Genomic DNA, 21,747 nt, shown 5'->3' with positions numbered 1-21,747 from the left:
TTGGTTGATTGGTTGGTTGATTGGTTGGTTGGTTGATTGGTTGGTTGGTTGGTTGTTTGGTTGGTTTTTCCATTGTATTTACTTTTAGATTGCCTTCTATCTATGACAAGTGATCCCAATTTTCTAAGTAATGGAAGATAGACAGGATCAAATTGGGCACAGGTCAGGTTGGCTACAAATGTATTCACTGTTCCAGGGGTGCTGGCATGGAGGCAGTGAATTTGAGAAGAGGCAGGGTCCAGGGCATTTGACGAGGTTATTCATAGAGGCTCTCTGCCAGGGCTGTCCTCAGCACATTCTCTGTGCAAAGTGATGAACTAGATCCATGTCAGTGACAAAGTAGATGAATTGAGAGTTATCACTTGGGTCATGAGGGCAGGGCAGTGTCCCAGAAAGGTGGCAGTAAACAGGCTGGGAGCCCCTACCCAGAAGAGGAGCTAGTGGCCACACCTGGGGCAGTCTGTCCTGCCTCTCACCCACCCTCATGCAGACAGTGTGAGAAGAACATATATACCACTCACAGGTGAGCTATCAAGGATCCTCAAAAAGCAACTGTAATCCCAGCACATTGGGAGGCTAAGGTGGGCAGATCATTTGAGGTCAGGAGTTTGAGACCAGCCTGGCCAACATGGCAAAACTCCATCTCTATTAAAAATACAAAAATTAGGCCAGGCACGGTGGCTCATGCCTGTAATCCCAGCACTTTGGGAGGCCGAGGAGGGCGGATCACGAGGTCAGCAGATCGAGACCATCCTGGCTAACATAGTGAAACCCTGTCTCTACAAAAAATACAAAAAATTAGCCAGGCTTGGTGGCGGGTGCCTGTAATCCCAGCTACTTGGGAGGCTGAGGCAGGAGAATGGCATGAACCCCAGAGGTGGAGCTTGCAGTGAGCAGAGATCGCACCATTGCACTCCAGCCTGGGCAACAGAGTGAGACTCTGTCTCAAAAAAAAAAAAAAATACAAAAATTAGCTGGGCATGGTGGCACGCACCTGTAATCCCAGATACTCAGGAGGCTGAGGCAGGAGAATTGCCTGAAAAGGCAGAGATTGCAGTGAGCCCAGATTGTGCCACTGCACTCCAGCCTGGGTGACAGAGCGAGATTTCACCTAAAAAACAAAACAAAACAAAAAAACATAACAAAAAAACCCAACATGGCCATAAAACCAAGTCACAAAATGTTTGCACCATGCAAGATAGGCAACTAGATACAACAATACCCAAGGAAGCCAAGTGGGTGGAGAAAAATAACAAGCTATAGAAATAAGTAAAATCGTTATCAGGCAGAATCAAATATTACACCCACAAACAAAAGCCAAATAGAGACTTAGAAATTAAAATGTTGTTTGGTTACAAGAAAACCTCGACAGATTGGCTAAATAGCAGAATGGATCATTGAAGAGCCACTTAGTAAGCTGGAAGATGAAGTTCGGGAATTCTCCCAGAAACCTGAGCAAATAGATAAGTAGACAAAAAATATAAAGGAATGCTTGAGAGCTGAGGAAGATAGAGCCAGGTATTTAAGTAGCCATCTAAGACACATTCTCAAAGAAAATAGAGGAGAGAAAATAATCAGAGATATAACTGAAAAAAAATTCTATCGCTAAAAGAAAACTGAAAATAAACAATACTGAAAGTGAAATACCCCACCTAATTCCCAAGTGTGCATATTACATAAATGTCAGACATGATTAGCTAATTAAGAAGCTAGATATAATCTAATTTTATAGCCAGCAACACACACACACACACACACACACACACACACACGTAAAACTGTGAAATCTGAATAAGGCTTGTGGATTGTACCAATATTAATTTCCTGGTTATGATATTTGTGGCACACAGAATTCTAAGATGACCTTCAATGAACCTCACTCTTGTATAATCCCCTGCCCTTGAGTGTGGCAGCACCTGTGAATATGATGCTGTATCAGTCCCATGATTATGTTATGTTACATGGCAAAAGGGATTTTTCAGATGAATTAAGGTCTCAACTCAACCTTAAAATATAAAGGTTATCCTGGTTGGGTCAAGCCCAATCAGGTGATCCCCTTAAAAAGGGCACCAAACTCTTTCTGGTGAAAGAGATTGCAAAACGTGAGAGGCATTCCACTCGAGGTTTTCCACTGATGGGACTGGAGATGGAGGGGGCCATGTAGGAAGGAGCTGAGAAGGCCCCTGGCTAACAGCAAATGAGGAAGCAGGAAATCTCAATCCTCCAACCACAAGGAACTGAACTGTGCCACAACCACACAAACATGAAAGAGAACCCCCGGCCTCTGATGAGAGTGCACCTCGATTTTAGCCTGTAAGACCTTGAACAGAAGACCTCACCACGTGCACCCAGACTTCTGGCCTGCAGAGCTGTGTGTTAAATGGTGTTGTTATAAGCCACTAAATTTGTAGTCACTTGTTACACAGTACTATAGTTTTAATTTTCCCTCCAAAATTCATGTTAACACTTAATCTCCAATGTGACAGCATTGAGAGGTGGGACCTTTTAGAGGTGATTGGGTTATAAGGGCTCTGTTCTTATGAATGGATTCATCCATTCGTGGATTCATGGTTAATAGGTTATCATGGAAGGGGGACTGGTGCCTTGATAATAAGAGAAAGAAAGACCTGAGAGAGCACACTGGCATGCCCAACCCCCTCTCCATGGGCTATCCTATTCACCCTGGGGACTCTTCAGAGAGTCCTCACCAGCAAGAAGGCCTTCACCAGATGCAGCCCCTTGGCTCTGGACTTCTCAGCCTCCATAACTGTAAGAAATAAACTTCTTTTCCTTATAAATTACACTTGTAGTTTATAATTTTAAATTATCATTCCAGATATCCTATCCTAAGCAACAGAAAATGGACTAATATGCACAGCAATAGAAAATGAATATTCTATTTTACCAGAGTTATGCCAGATATTAGCATTGGAGAAAACTGGGTAAAAAATAGGCAGAATCTTTCTGTAGAATTTTTTTGCAACTTTCTATGGCCCTATAATTATTCCCTCTAAAAAAAAATTATGTAAAAGGGAGACTGTGTATTCTTGTCAAATACATGTAAAACAGTGACAGAAATTGACTATGTGTTAAGCCTCAAGAACATTTAAAAATTTTCAGTAAGCAGAAATCATACAAATCTTAATCACTGACCACAATGCAGAAATTAATTAATAAATTACTGACAATGAAAAATAACAACAAAAGAAAAAATCAAATACACTTCTTAATAACTATTGAACTAAGAAAGAATACAGACCAGGAGCAGAGGCTCACACCGATAATCCCAGTATTTGAGGAGGCCCAGGTGGGAAGATCACCTGAGCTCAGGAGTTTGAGACCATCTGGGCAACATGGTGAAACCCTGTCTCCACAAAAAATACAATATAGCCAGCCGTGGTGGTGTGCACCTATAGTTCCAGCTACTTGGGAGGCTGATGGGGGAGGATCACTTGAACCCTGGAGGTCAAAGTTGCAGTGAGACATGATTATGCCACTGCACACCAGCCTGGGCAACAGTGTGAGACTCTATCTCAAGACCAACAAAACAAAATAAAACAAAAAATAAAAAGAAAGAAAACAACTGCAAGCTATTTAAAAATGGACAATAACAAGAGCACCATGATGTGTCTACGTATAGTGGCATTCTGAGGGAGTAGCCTTAACTACATTTACAAGAAAACAGGAAAGACTGGAAATAATTGAGTTATGTTTTCACCTTGAGAAGCCAGAAAAAGAAAATCAAAATAAGCTCAAGAAAGGAATTAGTAAACATGAAAGCATACATTAACGAGATCAAAAGCAAACAACAGCAACAAAAATGTAGAGTTGGTAAACAGAGCAAAGGCATGTAAACATTCAAAATGTCAAAGGACAGGATGTGACTTTAAGAGCCTCAAAAAAGAGAAGTGTATTAAAACACCAACATTTTACAAATCCATGTAAAACAAATGGTTTCCTCTAAAAATAAAAATGATCAAAATTAGAAAAAGAAAAAAAATGGAAGTACCATACAGACCAATCTCCATAAAAATAAATGGAAAAGACATGCCAAGATTTGCACCCGAAAACAGCCCCAGGTCCAGGAGCTTTCCTGGCAAATTCTATAGGTATTTGCAATTTATATAAAGTGGTGTCAGAAGACAGAAAAGGAGAGAAAGCTGCCTTCAACTGAAAGCTAAAATAATAATTGCAGAAGTTTAAAAACTAAACGACTGCAAGTAAGATAATTGCATATCGAATTCTGAATGTACCAAAAGCATAATACCTCATAACAACTAGAGTTTGTCCCAAGAATGCTAGAATGGCTGAAGTTTAGAAAATCCATTGATATACCTTATTATATTAACAGATTAATATAGAAAAACATAAGATTATCTCAATAAAGACCAGAACATTATTTGCTATAATGTCACTCCAGATGTACAACCATAGCACAAACTCAGAATTATTTAATAAGCTCAAGCAAAGGAAGTCCTCAGCAAGACATGAAATCCTGAAGCCATTAAATAAAAACTTCATTCATTTTACTCTGTTAAAATATGCAGGGCTTTTATATGATGTGTACCACACCAAAGCAAGATGTTAACAGTAGGGGAAACTGTGGAGATAAGCAGTAGAGTGGGTATACAGGAACTCTGAACTTTCCACTCAATTTTTCTGTAAACCTAAAACTGCTCTAAGAAATAAAGTTTATAAGCAAAGAGGAACAAAAAACAACAAATTAGATAAAACACTTGAAATACATTTGACACAGAGGAGGTTCCAAGATGGCTGAATAGGAACAGCTCCAGTCTGCAGCTCCCAACATGAGTGATGCAGAAGATGGGTGATTTCTACATTTCCAACTGAGTTACTGCGTTCATCTCACTGGGGCTTGTCAGACAGTGGGTGCAGCCCACAGAGAAGGGTGGGGCATCGCCTCACCCAGGAAGCACAAGGGGTCAGGGAATTCCCTTTCCTGGCAAAGGGAAGCCATGACAGATGGTACCTGGAAAATCGGGACACTCCCACCATAATACTGCACTTTTCCAATGGCCTTAGCAAACAGCACACCAGGAGATTATATCCCGCTCCTGGCTCAGAGGGTCCCACACCCACAGAGCCTCGGTCACTGCTAGCACAGCAGTCTGAGATCGAACTGCGAGGCGGCAGCGAGGCTGGGGGAGGGGCATCTGCCATTGCTGAGGCTTGAGTAGGTAAACAAAGCATCGGGAAGCTCAAACTGAGTGGAGCCCCCCACAACTCAAGGAGGCCAGCCTGCCTCTGTAGACTTCACCTCTGGGGGCAGGGCAGGGCATAGCCAAACAAAAGGCAGCAGAAACTTCTGCAGACTTAAACATCCCTGTCTGACAGCTTTGAAGAGAGTAGTGGTTCTCCCAGCATGGAGTTTGAGATCTGAGAACAGACAGACTGCCTCCTCAAGTGGGTTCCTGACCCGTGAGTAGCCTCACTGGGAGACACCTACCAGTAGTGGCTGACTGACATCTCATACAGCCGGGTGCCCCTCTGAGACGAAGCTTCCAGAGGAAGGATCAGGCAACAACATTTGCCGTTCTGCAATATTTGCTGTTCTGCAGCCTCCACTGGTGATACCCAGGCAAACAGGGTCTGGAGTGGACCTCCAGCAAACTCCAACAGACCTGCAGCTGAGGGTCCTGACTGTTAGAAGGAAAACTAACAAACAGAGAGGACATCCATGACAAAACCCTATCTGTATGTCACCATCATCAAAGACCAAAGGTAGATAAAACCACAAAGATGGGGAGAAACCAGAGCAGAAAAGCTGAAAATTATAAAAATCAAAGTGCCTCTTCTCCTCCAAAGGAACGCAGTTCCTCGGCAGCAATGGAACAAAGCTGGACGGAGAATGACTATGACAAGTTGAGAGAAGAAGGCTTCAGACGATCAGTAATAAACTTCTCCGAGCTAAAGGAGGATGTTCGAACCCATCACAAAGAAGCTAAAAACCTTGAAAAAAGATTAGATGAATGGCTAACTAGATTTAATAAACAGAGTAGAGAAGTCCTTAAATGAACTGACGGAGCTGAAAACCATGGCACGAGACTACATGACGCATGCACAAGCTTCAGTAGCCAATTCGATCAACTGGAAGAAAGGGTATCAGTGATTGAAGACCAAATGAATGAAATGAAGCAAGAATAGAAGTTTAGAGAAAAAAGAGTAAAAAGAAATGGAAAAAGCCTCCAAGAAATATGGGACTATGTGAAAAGAACAAATCTACGTCTGATTGGTGTACCTGAAAGAGATGGGGAGAATGGAACCAACTTGGAAAACACTCTTCAGGATATTATCCATGAAAACTTCCCCAACCTAGCAAGGCAGGCCAACATTCAAATTCAGGAAATGCAGAGAACGCCACAAAGATACTCCTTGAGAAGAGCAACTCCAAGACATATAATTGTCAGATTCACGGAAGTTGAAATAAACGAAAAAAATGTTAAGGGCAGCCAGAGAGAAATGTCGGATTACCCACAAAGGGAAGCCCATCAGACTAACAGCTGATCTCTCAGCAGAAACTCTACAAGCCAGAAGAGAGTGGGGGCCAATATTCAACATTATTAAAGAAAAGAATTTTCAACCCAGAATTTCATATCCAGCCAAACCAAGCTTCATAAGTGAAGGAGAAATAAAATACTTTACAGACAAGCAAATGCTGAGAGATTTTGTCACCACCAGGCCTGCCCTAAAAGAGCTCCTGAAGGAAGCACTGAACACGGAAAGGAACAACCGATACCAGCCACTGCAAAAACATGCCAAATTGTAAAGACCATCAAGGCTAGGAAGAAACTACATCAACTAACGAGCAAAATAACCAGCTAACATCATAATGACAGGATCAAATTCACACATAACAATATTAACCTTAAATGTAAATGGGCTAAATGCTCTAATTAAAAGACACAGACTGGCAAATTGGATAAACAGTCAAGACCCATCAGTGTGCTGTACTCAGGAAACCCATCTCATGTGCAGAGACACACATAGGCTCAAAATGGATGGAGGAAGATCTACCAAGCAAATGGGAAAAGGGCAGGGGTTGCAATCCTAGTCTCTGATAAAACAGACTTTAAACCAACAAAGATCAAAAGAGACAAAGAAGGCCATTACATAATGGTAAAGGGATCAATTCACCAAGAAGAGCTAACTATCCTAAATATATATGCACCCAATACAGGAGCACCCAGATTCATAAAGCAAGTCCTTAGAGACCTACAAAAAGACTAAGACTCCCACACAATAATAAGGGAGACTTTAACACCCCACTATCAACATTAGACAGATCAAAGAGACAGAAAGTTAACAAGCATACCCAGGAACTGAACTCAGCTCTGCACCAAGCGGACCTAATAGACATCTACAGAACTCTCCACCCCAAATCAACAGAATATACATTCTTCTGAGTACCACATCACACTTACTCCAAAATTGACCACATAGTTGGAAGTAAAGCTCTCCTCAGCAAATGTAAAAGAACAGAAATTATAACAAACTGTCTCTCAGATCACAGTGCAATCAAACTAGAACTGAGGATTAAGAAACTCACTCAAAACCGCTCAACTACATGGAAACTGAACAACCTGCTCCTGAATGACTACTGGGTACATAACGAAATGAAGGCTGAAATAAAGATGTTCTTTGAAACCAGTGAGAACAAAGACACATCATACCAGAATCTCTGGGACACATTTAAAGCAGTGTGTAGAGGGAAATTTATAGCACTAAATGCCCACAAGAGAAAGCAGGAAAGATCTGAAATCGATACCCTAACATCACAATTAAAAGAACTGGAGAAGCAAGAGCAAACACATTAAAAAGCTAGTAGAAGGGGCAAGAAATAACTAAGATCAGAGCAGAACTGAAGGAGATAGAGACAAAAAACCCTTCAAAAAAATCAATGAATCAAGGAGCTGGCTTTTTGAAAAGATCAACAAAATTGATAGACCACTAGCAAGACTAATAAAGAAGAAAAGAGAAGAATCCAATAGAGGCAATAAAAAATGATCAAGGGGATATCACCACCGATCCCACAGAAATACAAACTGCCATCAGAGAATACTACAAACACCTCTACGCAAATAAACTAGAAAATCTAGAAGAAATGGATAAGCTCCTGGACACATACACCCTCCCAAGACTAAGCCAAGAAGAAGTTGAATCCCTGAATAGACCAGTAACAGGTTCTGAAATTGAGGCAATAATTAATAGCCTACCACCAAAAAAAGTCCAGGACCAGATGGATTCACAGCCGAATTCTACCAGAGGTACAAAGAGGAGCTGGTATCATTCCTTCTGAAACAATTCCAATCAACAGAAAAAGAGGGAATCCTCCCTAACTCATTTTATGAGGCCAACATCATCATGATACCAAAGCCTGGCAGAGACACAACAAAAAAAGAGAATTTTAGACCAATATCCCTGATGAATGTTCATGCAAAAATCCTCAATAAAATGCTGGCAAACCTAATCCAGCAGCACATCAAAAAGCCTATCCACCATGATCAAGTTGGCTTCATCCCTGGGATGCAAGGCTGGTTCAACATATGCAAATCAATAAACGTAATCCATCATATAAACAGAACCAAAAACAAAAACCACATGATTATCTCAATAGATGCAGAAAAGGCCTTCAACAAAATTCAACAGCCCTTCATGCTGAAAGCTCTCAATACATGAGGTATTGATGGGACATATCTCAAAATAATAAGAGCTATTTATGACAAACCCACAGCCCATATTATACTGAAAGGGCAAAAACTGGAAGCATTCCCTTTGAAAACTGGCACAAGACAGGTATGCCCTCTCTCACCACTCCTATTCAACATAGTGTTGGAAGTTCTGACCAGGGCAATCAGGCAGGAGAAAGACATAAAGGCTATTCAGTTAGGAAAAGAGGAAGTCAAATTGTCCCTGTTTGCAGATGACATGATTTTATATTTAGAAAACCCCATCGTCTCAGCCCCAAATCTCCTTAGGCTGATAAGCAACTTTAGCAAAATCTCAGGATACAAAATCAATGTGCAAAACTCCCAAGCATTCCTTTACACCAATAACAGACAAACAGTGAGCCAAATCATGACTGACCTCCCATTCACAATTGCTTCAAAGAGAATAAAATACCTAGGAATCCAACTTACAAGGTATTTGTGAAGGAACTCTTCAAGGAGAACTACAAACCACTGCTTAACGAAATAGAAGAGGACACTAACAAATGGAAGAACATTCCATGCTCATGGATAGGAAGAATCAATATCATAAAAATGGCCATACTGCCCAAGGTAATTTATAGATTCAATGCCATCCCCATCAAGCTACCAATGACTTTCTTCACGGAATTGGAAAAAAACTACTTTAAAGTTCATATGGAACCAAAAAAGAGCCCACATTGCCAAGACAACCCTAAGCCAAAAGAAGAAAGCTGGAGGCATCATGCTACCTGACTTCAAACTATACTACAAGTAAGCAAAACAGCATGGTACTGGTACCAAAACAGAGATATAGACCAATGGAACAGAATAGAGCCCTCGGAAATAATACCACACATCTACAACCATCTGATCTTTGACAAACCTGACAAAAACAAGAAATGGGGAAAGGATTCCCTATTTAATAAATGGTGATAGGAAAACTGCCTAGCCATATGTAGAAAGCTGAAACTGGATCCCTTCCTTACACCTGATACAAAAATTAATTCAAGATGGATTAAAGACTTAAATATTAGACCTAAAACCATAAAAACCCTGGAAGAAAACCTAGGCAATACCTTTCAGGCCATAGGCATGGGCAAGGACTTCATGACTAAAACATCAAAAGCAATGGCAACAAAAGCCAAAATTGACAAATGGGATCTAATCAAACTAAAGAGCTTCTGCACAACAAAAGAAACTACCATCAGAGTGAACAGGCAACCTACAAAATGGGAGAAAATTTTTACAATCTACCCATCTGACAAAGGGCTAATATCTAGATTCTACAAAGAGCTTAAAGAAATTTACAAGAAAAAAATCAAACAACCCCATCAAAAAGTGGGCAAAGGATATGAACAGACACTTCTCAAAGGAAGACATCTATGCAGCCAACAGACACATGAAAAAATGCTCATCGTCACTGGCCGTCAGAGAAATGCAAATAAAAACCACAATGAGATACCATCTCACACCAGTTAGAATGGTGATCATTAAAAAGTCAGGAAACAACAGGTGCCGGAGAGGATGTGGAGAAATAGGAACACTTTTACACTGTTGGTGAGACTGTAAACTAGTTCAACCATTGTGGAAGATAGTGTGGCGATTTTCCTCAAGGATGTAGAACTAGAAATATCATTTGACCCAGCCATCCCATTACTGGGCATATACCCAAAGGATTATAAATCATGCTGTTGTAAAGACATATGCACACATATGTTTATTGCAGCACTATTCACAATAGCGAAGACTTGGAACCAACCCAAATGTCCATCAATGACAGACTAGATTAAGAAAATGTGGCACATATACACCATGGAATACTATGCAGCCATAAAAAAGGATGAGCTCATGTCCTTTGTAGGAACAGGGATGAAGCTGGAAACCATCCTTCTGAGCAAACTATCGCCAGGACAGAAAACCAAACACTGCATGTTTTCACTCATAGGTGGGAATCGAACAATGAGAACACCTGGACACAGGGTGGGGAACATCACATGCCGGGGCCTGTCATGGGGTGGGGGAGGGGGGAGGGATAGCATTAGGAGATATACCTAATATAAATGATGAGTTAATGGGTGCAGCAAACCAACATGGCACATACATACATATGTAACAAACCTGCACGTTATGCACATGTACCCTAGAACTTAAAGTATAATAATAGTAATAATAAAAATTTTTTAAAAAGAAATATATTTGACACAAAGGCTTAACACCTTAATATAAAAAGAAATCAGGACCAAGCATGGTGGCTTATGCCTCTAATCCCAGCACAAGAGTACCGCTTGAGGCCAGGAGTTCGAGACCAGCCTGGGCAACATGGCTAGATCCCATCTGTACAAAAAAAAAATTTAAAAATTAGTTGAGTGTGGTGGCATGCTCCTGTAGTTCTCACTACGTAGGAGAATCACTTGAGACTAAGAGTTTGAGGCTGCAGTGAGCTATGATGGCACCACTGCACTCCAGCCTGGGCAATAGAACTAGATCCTGTCTTTTAAAAAGAAAAGAAAAAGAAAATGAGGATATATACTCTCTGTAATAATATTCCAATTGTACCAGAGGTCCTATCCAGTGCAATAAGATGGGAAAAATACAAATGTTGGAAATGACATAAAAGAATTATCACTTTTATGAATGATATAATTTTCCATTTAGAAAAATCCAGAAGAGAATCAACTGAAACATTATTAGAACTTTCTTTTTATTTTATAGAATATTTATTTATTTATTATTAGAAGTTTAGCCAGGTCACCAAGTAGTAGATTCATATATAGAAATCAATAGCTTTCTCATGCATCTGCCAAAACCAATCTAAAAGTGCAACCAAAACATTCAAAATAGCCATAGAATATCAAAATAGCCAATAGAATATCAAAATATACAGGAATAAACATGGAAAAGAAACACATCAGACCCACATGAGGAAAATCATAAACTTTACTGAAGGACATAAAGTAAATTCAAACAAAGGGGAAGATACAGTATAAAGGTGTTGGTTTTCCCATAAATTAAAAGCTAAATTTGGGGAAATGCCTATCACATTGGCAATGTTATTTTTGTTGTTGTTTGTTTACTTTACAAGATTATTCTAAAATTCATGTACAGAAAAAAATTCAAGATAAACAAGAAAACGGTGGTATGGAATGATGGGGACTTTGCTCAGTCTATAGAAAGGAAATAGAGGAGGCCACTGCATGGGAAAAGATACTCAACTTCACTAACGATTAGAGAAATGCAAAATAAGAAAATAACAAGGTACCTTTTTTCCCCTTAAATATCCTTAAATATTTAAATGATAATGTGAGAGGGGATAAAACAGAACTTCACAGATACTGTTGGTAGGAGTTCAATTGGTCTTTTTCAAAGCCAATGCATTATTTCTCAACACTTTGTGCATTACTGTCAACCAAGCACTAACAAAGCAACTTTTCACAGTCTGCCTACTCCAGAGGTGCAGGGAAACATGTATCCAGAGAGGCTGATCAAGCATGTTCATGTACTACTGTGTCTAACAGCGAAAACACTAGAAATGATTCAAATGTGTATTAAGATAATGTTTTAAAACAGAGTGAATTTGTATTTGGGAATATAGGCAGCGATTTTTTAAAAAATCAGTCTATTCTTATAACACTGCAAGAATTCCAAGACACATTATTAAGTATCAAAAGAAAGCTGTAGAAGGCCAGGCACGGTGGCTTATGCCTGTAATCCCAGCACTTTGGGAGGCCGAGGTGGGAGGATCACTTGGGACCAGGAATTCAAGACCAGCCTGGCCAAGAAGGTGAGACCTCATCTCTACTAAAAATATAAAAATTAGCCCAGCGTGGTGGTGCACACCTGTAATCCCAGCTACTGGGAAGGCTGAGGCAGAAGAATCGCTTGAACCCAGGAGGCAGAGGTTGCAATGAGTCGAGAATGTACCACTGCACTCCAGCCTGGGAGACAGAGACTCTGTCTGAAAACAAAACAATACAAAAGTTATAGAACATTTTGCAATGTGTAAAATAGTAATGTTGAAAATGTTATGTGTTATGCACATGTATATGATTGTAAATGCAGATTAAAAACAAGTAGTTAACTCACTTCTGACGACATACAGGATTGGAGATGTGGTGAAATCAAGGAGGACTTTTGTTTCCTCTGTATGGTTTGAAATTTCAGAATGAAAATGTGACCGTATATTAAGGATGTACTTTTTAAAACTCCCCAAAAGTAAATGTGGCCATCTGAAAAGTTTATTTACACATGCGTATGCCATCACATATTTATTTCACAAGGATTTGAAAGTTTTTTGACCTTATAAAAATCATAAAAGTACTTTAAAAGTTAAATAGTAGTGTTGGATCAAAAAACATATACTTTTAGGATGTCCGATGAAATACCAGTATTACAAAATCCATCAAAAATCTTCTGGGAGGATTAGGACTCCAGGGAAGAAAAAACCTTTTTGTCAACAGTGAACCTTACTTTGGGCTTCTTTTTCAAATCCTCTGTATAGCTTCGCTCAGGAAGAAATGTAAAAGTGTTCCATATCTCTTTATAGCATCGTGGAAAGCGTCTGAAGCTTGAGACCACCACAGCTTCTTTATACACATATGATATTTGGTTATTTGAAAAGCCATCAAGACAAGATGGAACATAGTCACATGCCCAGAGATTAAAATTTCTTGAAACCTGTTGCCTCTTACCTGGAGAGATCTTCTTACGTCCCAGGCCCTGGAGAGAATTACAAGATTAGAAGGAAAATATTCAAGGTCACATAGTTCTTTTTTTTTTTTGAGACAGAGTCTTGCTCTGTCGCCCAGGCCAGAGTTAAGTGGCTCGATCTCAGCTCACTGCAACCTCTGCCTCCCAGGTTCAAGCAATTCTCATGCCTTAGCCTCCTGAGTAGCTGGAACTACAGGTGGACGCCACCATGCCTGGCTAAGTTTTTGTATTTTTAGTAGAGACGGGGTTTTGCCATGTTGCCCAGGTTGGTCTTGAACTCCTAAGCTCAGGCAATCTGCCCGCCTCAGCCTCCCAAAGTGCTAGGATTACACGCATGAGCCACTGTGCCCAGCCTCAGTCACATAGTTCTGAGGTCTTTTCTTAAATCAGTTACTTGACATGTATATGTTTAAATGCACACTATGACGACTGGCTCAAGGTTTCCTTTAACAACCTGTTGCAGTTTATGAATTGACACTCACAAAACCCTGGCAGGGTTCTGTTATTGTCCTCACAGTCTTCTGGTGCCACCAAGGGGCCTGGGCTTTTAGGGACATGGAAGGCAGAACCAGAGAGAATCCAGCCAGAAGCAGACTGTTAGCCAGCCTCAACCCTAGGAACCCAGGTAGGTTCCCTTCACCCAACACCCCCGACCCTCCCTGCTCCCCAGCACTGGGCTGCCCCCCAGCACTCAGTGGGACCAACGATGACTCTTTCTCTGAAACGTCTGAGGAGGCCGAATTCTTTCCCAACCCTAAGGGCTCCCCTGAAGGACCCAGCACCTTTGGGTCCTGGCCCACAGGCTTCCTCATTCACTCTCAGCACCTTACGTGTGAACGTGATAATTACTGTGTACTCAAAATTGTGCATTCTGTTCGTTCACAACTAGATGAAAACTAAGAAAGAAAACACTATACTGACATGAGTGATTGAGAGGAAATGGATGTTACATTACATAGACTTCCCATCAGTAAAGTGAGGTTTCTATGATGAAGGGTCAGTGTCAGATTCGCAGCAGCAGATGCAAGCCACATTCCAATTAGAGTAATTTGAGGACAGTCTATAAAGGGACTGTCTACATACATGTGGGTATGTGTAGGGACACCCCAAGGGGCTGTGCAATGGCTCCAGGACTAAGAGGACTGGGGAGGAATGTACTCCACATAGATCAGCCCCCGGAACCAGAGTAGGGAGAAGAGGAGAGTGGCGCTGGAGGGACAAGCGTATGATGCGGGGCACAATGTCCAAGTCGGCTTCTAAAGAATGACTTGAGGATACTCCAGCAAATTGAAAACCAAGTAAAAGAAAGGCATGATGAGAATAGGGGAAACAGCTTCAAGGAAAGTAACAAGTAAAATTTATGATGAAATCTAAATGCTTGCTAATAATGTGACTATGAAATGTATTGAATTGTACAAATTCACAAAATGGAAAGGAGGGAGGGAAACAGAAAGAAAAGAATCTGCAACTGAAATTCCAGGATTTCAACTTGATTAGGGAAATCAGGGCCACATCTTTGAGCTCCCAGCTGAAGTCCAGGAATGGCACCTACAGGGCTTGGGGGAATACAACCTGGCCACCAACACAGCAGCCCTGGAACAGGAAGTGAGTGAGATAAAGCATGCTGGAAGACTTACCTTATTCTTGGGGAAAAGCTATCGTTATTAATTTTTATACATAGAGTAATATAGTGTTAATAAAATTATTAAATATTTATACTTCAGGGCAAGTACTCGTAGAATATCAATAGAAGTCAGAGTGAGCAAATAAATTCAATCAATCTAGCAAAGTCAGGAGAGGAAGAAAAAAAGAAAAGTATAAGCATAATAAATAGGAAACATAAAAGTGAGATGGCAGAAATAAAACCAAAAGCATAAATTGTCATAATAATGTGAATGGGCTAAATTCTCACATAAAGAAATAGATTCTTGGATTTTTTTTTAAACTCTGCTGCATTCTATTTATAATAGAAGACAAATGCAAACCAAAATGACTACAAATTATGGAGACAAAGGAATAGGCCATAACATAAAGAACAGACATTAGCAAAAAGAGAGTAATAGTGACAATGCTAGTATCATAATGTAGATAGAATTTATGGCTAAAGGCATTAAAGCATATAAAGAGAAACACTTCATATTGATAAATGGCAAAAGCCACCATGAAAATAAAACAACAAAAATTTTTGATGCAGAAAGATATGGTATCAAACTATATAAGGCAAAAAAACTTTAAAAACTCAAGAATAATCTTAGAAGCAGAAATTGACAAATCAATACAAAAATTAAGACAAGGATATGAAAGATTTAAATAATTCACAGTCCTAAATTAATAAATATAAAGAACTTTGTAACCAACAGGGGGGAATATATATTATTTGTAAACAGCCACGACACACTCGTTAAAGTTAATCACACACAAGACAACAAAGATAATCTCATAATTCAAAAAGTGAGAATCTTAGATTATACTCTTTGAAATTTACCATAACCCATAAAACTAGATATTAGCAATGAATAGATTATTTCTAAAATTTTTAACCATATAGATAATTCAAAACATTCTTCCAATTTTTTTAGGAAAAGGAAAAATTAAAAATTAAATCATAGGCTATTTGAAAGGAAATAATAATGAGAGCTTAATTGGAAAAACCTTTGGGATGTAGTCAAACCAATAATCTAAAGACTACTTATAGTTTTAATAAATTATTAACAAAAACAATTGCATGTATGTGAACTAAACATTCAATTGAAAAAAAAATTTTAAAGGAACAACAAAATAAGACTATTTTGAGAGATGTTATACCATACATTTGAAATGAATTAGATAAATTTTAGACAAATACGTATCAGCAAAATCTACCCAAGAAGAGATAGAAAGTTTGAATAGATTAATAATCAAGAAAGAAAGAAAAAGTAATAAAAAACTTACTCTAAAAAATATATCAAACCCAAGTTATTTCATAGGCAAATTCTGTCTAACCTTCATTAAACTGAAAATCCAAATGTTATATAAGCTATTCCAGAACAGAGAAAAAGTTGGAAAGCTTCCAAGGCTTTCTAGAAGACTATCATAACCTTGGCAAAATACAAGTGGTACAATCCTGTTTATATCATTAACAAATATACATTTATGTATGTACATTTGTGTGTGAATTGGAAAAATTCTCAAATTTTACCCACAAAACCATTACTAGCAGTGAATCATCAAGGTCAGATTGTGGGGAAGGAAAATAAGGGTGTGAATTTATTTTTAATTTTATACGATTCTGTATCATTTTAGTTTTTTAAAGGACATATGTTGCTTTGGTTATTTAAAAAACAATATTAAGCACTCCATTTACAGAGGCAGTCAAAGTGGGTATTCTGGTTCTGTTTTCAACATTCTGCCAGAAGAAAACCAGATTTTTGGGGTTAAGGCACTTCTATTTAGTTAAGACATTGTAGTCTAGAAGAAAGAGGGATTTGGGGCAAGTTGTTTAACTTTACTGGATCTCAATTTGCTCATCTCTAAATTGAGATGATAAGTGTAATTAGCCTGTAGGATCGTTGTGAAGACTGAATACAATCATACGAGATGTTGGTATATGGCAGATGCTTTATAAATGGTGGGCCATTAATAACATCTTCATCATCATGGACTTTCAGGTTCCATGAGGATTTGCAGATATCGCTTGATACAGCTTTCTACCTAATAGGTTTCCCTGTGCTGTGCAGTCTGGTAGCCGCTAGCCACATGTAGCCATTGGGCACTTGAAATGTGAGTTGTCTACGTTGAGATGTTACATAACTGTAAAACACAAACCGTATTTTAAAGACTTGGTTTGGAAGGAAGAATGTAAAATATCTCATTAATTTTTTATACTGATTACATGTTGAATGGGCAATTTGGAGAATTATTGGGCTAAATAAATTATTTTTGTTTGCTTGAGATAGGATCTCACTCTGACACCCAGGCTGGAGTGCAGTGTTCGTGATCATAGCTCACAGCAGCCTTGAACTCCTGGGCTCAAGTGAACCTCCTGCCTCAATCTTCTGAGTAGCTGGGACAACAGGCATGCACCACTACACCTGGTTAATTTTTTAATGTTTTGTAGACACGGGGTCTTACTGTGTAGCCCAGGCTGTTCTCAAGCTCCTGACCTGAAGTGATCCTCCCACCTCAGCCTCCCAAAGTGCTGGGATTTCAGGGGTGAGCCACTGCTCCCAGCCAATAAAATATATTATTAAAGTAAATTTCACTTGTTTCTTTGTACGTAATGTAACCACTAAAACATTTAAAATTATGCATACAGTTTACACTACATTTCTATCACATAGTGCTGTGTGAACCATCATTGTATCAGACTTCATGTTCTCCAGTGAAGGGGAACTCACCACCTGTAGAGAAAAGGCAACTCCAGTTACGAGGAAATCCTTCTTTGTATTATGTAAGCTCCTCCTCCTTCTGACCTTTCCTCGTGGATCCTGGCTCTGCCATCCAGAGACACGCATAGCAGTCCCTCCTTCCCATGGCAGATCCTCACAAGAAAGCTCGCAAAAGAGACAATTTATGGGAAGGCACTTGGAGAAGGATGAAGCACACATACACCTAGGCAGAACACTGGTGTAGATCTTGAAAGCGGCGTGGAATTCTGAGAGCTTTGAACATTTTTTTTTAATCTGTTATGAGTCTTAAGACCTCGCTTTGTTTTGACCTTGTTCCAGTTTTGAGGCCAGTCCTCTATCTTCAACACACCCCAGAAAATCAAGATCCCTTGTGTTGTTCCCTGTTTTACTAATAATTTGGAAAGAAATACTCACGGAGTCAAGGTAGCATCCAGAGTTCTCCAAACTGTGCCGATTGTCATGCACGGAGAAGGGGAACTGGTTATTCACTGCTTGCTGGAAAAGTGGGATGGAAGAGAAAGGGCACACATTAGAACCCTGCATGCTTTCAGAACTGGGATCGGGTGATGTGGAAGGAAGATGGATGAGGCAAAGCGACCTCTAAGAAAGACAATGAAACCTGGCCCTGGAGATGGAGCAGACACAGGACGGGGAGGGTATCCTCGTGCTCATCAGCGTGGGGCTTTGAAACCCCACCCTATTTCCAGCTTCCTGAAAGTCATAAAAAATTCTCTTTCAAAATACCTTATTTGGATGCAAGGACAGAAAAGTGTACAGGCTCATGGAGCCAAAAACTGGGAAGGACTTTTGAGGCCATGTAGACCAACTCTGTCATCTGGCCAGTAAGGGCCCCAGGAGATGACAGCCCTGGCCCAAGGCCTCGGGGGGACCCTGGCAGGTATGAAATGGACCCTAGCTTCTCCTTTGTGCCACTGCAGGGCGTTGGAGTTGCTCAGGAATTGGCCAGGGAGGCAGGAGGTAAGTGTTCATGAGCTGTGGGCTGGAAGGGGATGTTGCTTCTTGTTCATGGAGGAGCCTAACTTGATTGTCCATGGCAGGAAGTAGTTGCTGCTGGACAGCAACAGGGTATGGGGTGGGGATACTACCAACGCTTAGGGGTCCAAGGATAGTAAATGCGCAGTTTCTTACAAGGAATAATTTTTTGGCCCAACGTGCCAGCTGTGCTGCCCCTGGGAGGTCCACAGGAGCACATGGCTGTGGCCAGTGTTCAGGACTCACCTTCTCCCGGACTTTGTATATGGGCGGCAGCTTCACCTCCGCTTGTTGAGGCAAGTGTGGGCTCTGGGGCTCCTTTGATGTAGCACTGGTGATGGATTCTGGTGTCTTTTGCGTTAGCCCGATGTGAGGGAACTGGAAGAACAGCACACGCCTTGATTAAAACCAGACACATTTGAATCTACAAGCCAAGTATCAGGGCTTCCTTTGTTCAGTGATTAAAATGCAATTTGGGTGCTTTTGGCATGCAATGGAAATGGCATAATTTTTGTAATTTTCAAGTATTCTTTCCAAGACAAAAAACACTGTAATGGCCCAGAGCCATCACTGCCGGTTGTTTCAAGTTACAGAGGCCACCCCTGCTGAGCTGGAGCCTGGAAATGTTTCCATAGCCTGGTAAGGAGGGTGTGGTCCTCAGTGAGTGAGCAGACACATTCTGAGAAGACAGAAATGTGTTATTTGAGATCCTTCCTGTGGTCAGGGAGCTCCCAGTACTGAGGACCTAGGAGCCAATCCACGTTTATGGAGATGAGCCAACCTCCAGCAATGTAGGGTATGAGGTGGCCCTAAGACCACGGGAAGGGGAGGAACAGAGAGTCCCAAGTGATTCTCCACTGGAAATGTGGGATGGTAGAGGGGAGGTAACGTCTAGTAGGGAAAAAGAGGGGGTAGAAGAGTGTGAAGCAAGAAAAATGAGGACAGTGAGGATTATCTAGAATGTGTCCTTGCAATCTCCCAACAAAAGCCTGGGAAGGAAACAAGACTGGGCAGAAGGGGGTAGTCCCAACAAGGGCCTCTGTTGACCCGGCTGGGAGCTCTGGACATTGGGTGGCCAGAGTTGGGGAGACGGGACCCAGTCTCTGTGCACCAAGCAATGAGGCATTGGATTTATTCCTGGGCTACCCCCAGAAGAGGGCGTGACCCTAGGGAGGCAGCTCTCTTCAGCCAACAGATCTGTAGGTGTGGGCAGTGAGGGCCATGCTCCCAGCAGCCGGAGTGATGAGTCTTTCATTCCTGAACGGGGATGTGGCTGGCTCTTATGGCGAGAGAAACTCACCCCAATATTATTTGAATGGCACCTCTTAAAAGCCACCCCAACAAAGTGAGCTCTGAAGCGGGACTCTCTAGGGGGAAATGAATGGAAATTAAAAAGATAAGACGCAATTCAATGAAAATTCCCATAAAGGGAGAAGGAAGCATAATGTGGTTGGATCAGAGGCTGGACATTCAGAGGTCCTGAGCCCAGCCCCAGCTCTCTCTCCTATCTCCTAGGTGAGCCTGATGAGAGAGACTAAACTTTCTCAAGCCTCGGTTTCCCTATCTGTAAAATGGGAATAAAAATACCTACCTGATATGGTAGATTTGATACAAAGAGGAAATGTACACACTCCATTAGTGTGAATAGTTTGCAAATGTTTTTGGCTGAATAGCAATCACATTTTCGTTATCAATTCATCAACTGATGAACACTTACGTTGATTCTATGTCTTTGCTATTGTGAATAGTGCTGCAATAAACATGCAAGTGCAGGTATCCCTCAGATATATTGACTTTTTTTTTAGTAGATACTCAGTAGTAGCATTGCTGGATCATATGGTAATTTCTCTTTTTAGTGTTTTGAGAAATCTCCATACTATTTTCCATAGTGGCTCTACTAGTTTACATTTCCACCAAAAGTGTGTAAGAGTTCCCTTTTCTTCCCATCCTCGCCAACATCTGTTATTTTTTGTCTTTTTAGTAATAGCTATTCTGACTGGGATAAGATGATATCTCATTGTGGTTTTTATTTGCATTCCCCTGATGATTAGTGATGTTCATCATGTTTTCATAGGCCTGTTTCCCATTTGTATGTCTTCTTTTTAAAATTTTTTAAATTTTTTGTGTGTACATAGTAGCTGTATATATTTATGGGGTACGTAAGATATTTTGATACAGGCATACAGTGTGTAATGATCACGTCAGGGTAAATGGAGGATCCATCACCTCCAGCATTTATCGTTTCTTTGTGTTACAAACAATCCAATTATACTTTTAGTTTAAAATGTACAATAGATTATTATTGACTGTAGTCACCCTGTCGTGCTATCAGCTACTAGATCTTATTCATTCTAACCATATTTTTGTACCATTTTCCATCCCCACTTCCCTCATCGCTACCTTTCCTAGCCTCTGATAACCATCATTCTACTCTCTCTGAGTTCAACTATTTTAATATTCAGCTTCCACAAAGGAGTGAGGACATGCGAAAAGTTTGTCTTTCTGTGCCTGGCTGATTTTACTTAGCAACATGTCCTCCAGCTCCATTTACATTGTTGCAAATGACAGAATCTCATTCATTTTTATGGCTGAATAGTACTTCATTTTGTATGTGTACCACATTTCTTTATCCATTCATCTATTGAAAGACATTTAGGTTGCTTCCAAATCTTGGCTATTGTGAATAGTGCTGTAACAAACATGGGAGTGCAGATATCTCCTCAGTATACTGATTTCCTTTCTTTTGGGTATATACCTAGCAGTGGGATTGCTGAATCACATGGTAGTTCTACTTTTAGTTTTTTGAGGAACCTCTATAATATTTTCCATAGTGCCTAATGTGGTTTGTCTCTAATATGGTTGTCCCCATGCAAATAATCTTGAATTAGAATCCCCAAATGTCAGAAGAGGCACCTGGTGGGAGGTGATTGGATCATGGGGGTGGATATCCC

General features: G+C 40.4%; 1 protein-coding gene across 2 annotated transcripts in view; it reads right to left on the bottom strand.

Annotated features, from left to right (window-relative positions):
• The window catches only part of TEX36 (testis expressed 36), a 101,445-nt gene that overhangs the window by 62,272 nt on the left and 17,426 nt on the right, over positions 1-21,747 (bottom strand). Inside the window, exons 2-4 of one of the 2 annotated variants that reach the window (XM_032175482.2) lie at positions 19,043-19,174; positions 18,218-18,298; positions 12,930-13,424 (exon numbers count right to left, since the gene is read on the bottom strand). In XM_032175482.2, coding sequence (XP_032031373.1) covers positions 13,128-13,424; positions 18,218-18,298; positions 19,043-19,174 — 510 coding nt within the window. In that variant the 3' untranslated portion in view covers positions 12,930-13,127. Of the gene's footprint in view, positions 1-12,929; positions 13,425-18,217; positions 18,299-19,042; positions 19,175-21,747 lie in introns of those variants that run through there. The other variant, XM_032175490.1, reaches the window with a different exon arrangement.

The sequence above is a fragment of the Hylobates moloch genome, unplaced genomic scaffold (genome assembly GCF_009828535.3).
Source record: "Hylobates moloch isolate HMO894 unplaced genomic scaffold, HMol_V3 SCAFFOLD_3, whole genome shotgun sequence".
NCBI lineage: Eukaryota > Metazoa > Chordata > Mammalia > Primates > Hylobatidae > Hylobates > Hylobates moloch.
The sequence above is the reverse complement of the archived record's forward strand: the minus strand, read 5'-3'. Positions and strand labels throughout refer to the sequence as shown.